Source organism: Halyomorpha halys, unplaced genomic scaffold (assembly GCF_000696795.3).
Source record: "Halyomorpha halys isolate HHAL.00 unplaced genomic scaffold, Hhal_1.1 Scaffold106.1, whole genome shotgun sequence".
Lineage (NCBI taxonomy): Eukaryota > Metazoa > Arthropoda > Insecta > Hemiptera > Pentatomidae > Halyomorpha > Halyomorpha halys.
In genome coordinates, this window is record NW_027111449.1 from 890,318 (window position 1) to 892,833 (window position 2,516).

Sequence of the window (2,516 nt, forward strand, 5' to 3'; positions counted from 1 at the left end):
TATATAATCATATATATATATGATGGTAATAACATGATAAACAGATTTTAGCTAATAATAGTTCCTCAAACATAATTAAATTCATTGATTATACATATAATAAAAAAAGGCTCAAAATTACAATCATACACTAGCAGTAGTGCTCTGTGCTGCGTTATTGTGACTACAAAGTTAAATATTTGTGTAAACACTTTATTTTTATTTATATATGTTGATTAAAACTCATTAAAAATATAAATGGAGAATTCACCATTATTAATTTTCAGTTAGAAGCTACAATTTTACCTTCTTTTTTTTTCTAATTTTCAGTTACAAATCGAAAATGAAAGGCTGAGGAGAGAATTGGATGTCTTAAGAAGACAACTGAGTGATCAAATAGTGAGGTAAATTTTATGAAACCTTCTAGGTTTGTTAAAAATTAATTAATTAATTTAATTGTCAACTTTAACTGGCTTGTGACAGCAGTGGCACTGGTTCAAATTTGGCCTTGGGGGTCGACTTTTATTTCTGTGCCGGTCCCATAATATGAAAACTTGGCTTATTGCTTTTTATAAAGAATATGTACAAAATTTCAAATTACCGTTATTATTTTTTAAGATTTAAGTAATCATTTCAGCAGATAATTTTGTAACTAGCCTTCATAATAGTAAATCTAATAATTAATTAATAAATAACAATAACAATCTATTAATAAATATTTTTAAACATTGTGCGACTAGATTTTTTATAATTCTATATTCGGAATATGGTAAGAATTTTATTTAAGGCAAGGAAAAGTCAGGGAATCCAACTTTTAGATTCTTCTAAACTCTCTGTATAAGATGGGTAAAAAAAATTGTAGATATTTGGAATTTTCAAGAAAAAGTCTAGAATTGGTCAGAAATTTCAATCACTTAAATTGGTAAACACCATGAAGTAAATTATTAAACGATCAGTACATATGAAATTACGACCTTAGAAATTATCTGTAATGTTGTATGCTTTAGATACAAGTTTCAAGGGATATCAAGCCACATGGGTTTGTCAGGAAATGAGACAGCTAATGTAATGTAGGGTTGAAAGTTTAGGAAAAACTGTGGAAGAGAATTATGGAGGATCTGTCTGAGGTATGAGTCCATCTCTTTACCAGTCGAAACTGTCACTTGGAAAGACAGCATTAGACATTCCTTGTAATTGTAATGGTTTACGATTTTATTTATGTAGATAGACAGAAAGCACTCTGAAAGTTTATTTGTATGAAGGCAAGTGATGTATAGAATTTAAATTAAAAACAAGAATTTTCTATATATTTTTAAAAATTGTAGAGTTTTTATTTGTGCATCTGAATGATTACTATTACACTTTTAGCAAATAGGTAATATTCACTCATTGACGAGTTATGAAAAAGTTATATTAATAAAATACTTTCAATTATTGTTATGAAAAATGTCTAATTACTTGTATTTTTTTAGATCTGAAACATTGGAAACTGAGTTGAGTTTATTGAAGGAAAGAGACCGTTCTGGTTTGGAAAATTTGATCGAACAGTTGGAAGACAATTTGAGGAGAAGTAGGGTATGCCTATTGTTTTGTTTTTGCACATCATCAACTACTGTTCTAATTCTAAAGTTTTCATTATTTTTTTCCTAATTAACTCATTCTGGTTCATTCAGTTGTTTATTTGAGTTAATTTTTTTCTTATAGTACAGAGCAGATTTATTTACAATTTTACGATGACCTTAAATATGTTGTCATTTTTATTAATTCCTATCCCTCAAAGATAATTTTTTTTTTCTATCATCATTCAATTGTGGCTGTTTTATTGAACTATCATTATGGTACTAATAACAGTTTTGTTTATATCAACAGTTTCATGCTTCTCTCATAAAAATATTTATCTTATGCATTTATTTAAAGGAAGTGATTAATTATGGATTCTAAAATCAATTTTTTTTTGTTTTATTTATTCTTAATTAAAAATTAACTAAAGTCTTAATTTAAAACTTTTATTTAATACAAATGGTCTGTCATTTCCTATCCCCATGCATTTTTAAATTGAATATTTGCAATCTAAGTCATGTAATAACTAGAGAAGTAGGAATCTCACATGTTATACTGTTATGTGATTGTAAAGAACAGTGTTTTCCAAAGTTTAGTACATGTAACCCCTGGAGTATTTGAAGTTGGGTGGGACTACACTCTTCATGGGTTTTGGCTCCGCTCTGTGCAACAAGGGATTTTATGACTTCATAAAAACTTTGTCGCATTTTGTCTTTTCTAACTTCATATCTACTTTTTTACTAGGTGAAATTATAAGAGAGATACAAAAGATATCAAAAGTTTGGGAAACACTGTTCTAGAATGTAGACATTTTGATTTCTGGCTTATAAATTCATTTTTATTTAACAGTTTACTATTCAAAGAGCGTGTTAGTATGTGAGTTCTTTGTAATCGTTGCTTACTGTTTCAGAAAAGAGCTGATGAAGCAGAAAACAGAGCTAGTAAATTAAAAGTAGAAAACAACGCCCTTAGGGTAT

General features: G+C 28.0%; 1 protein-coding gene across 1 annotated transcript in view; it reads left to right on the forward strand.

The window, feature by feature from the left end:
* l(3)04053 (lethal (3) 04053) overlaps window positions 1-2,516 on the forward strand; it is an 11,797-nt gene that overhangs the window by 7,429 nt on the left and 1,852 nt on the right. Inside the window, exons 4-6 of the mRNA XM_014415724.3 lie at window positions 310-383; window positions 1,452-1,554; window positions 2,450-2,512. Coding sequence (XP_014271210.1) covers window positions 310-383; window positions 1,452-1,554; window positions 2,450-2,512 — 240 coding nt within the window. The remainder of the gene's footprint in view (window positions 1-309; window positions 384-1,451; window positions 1,555-2,449; window positions 2,513-2,516) is intronic.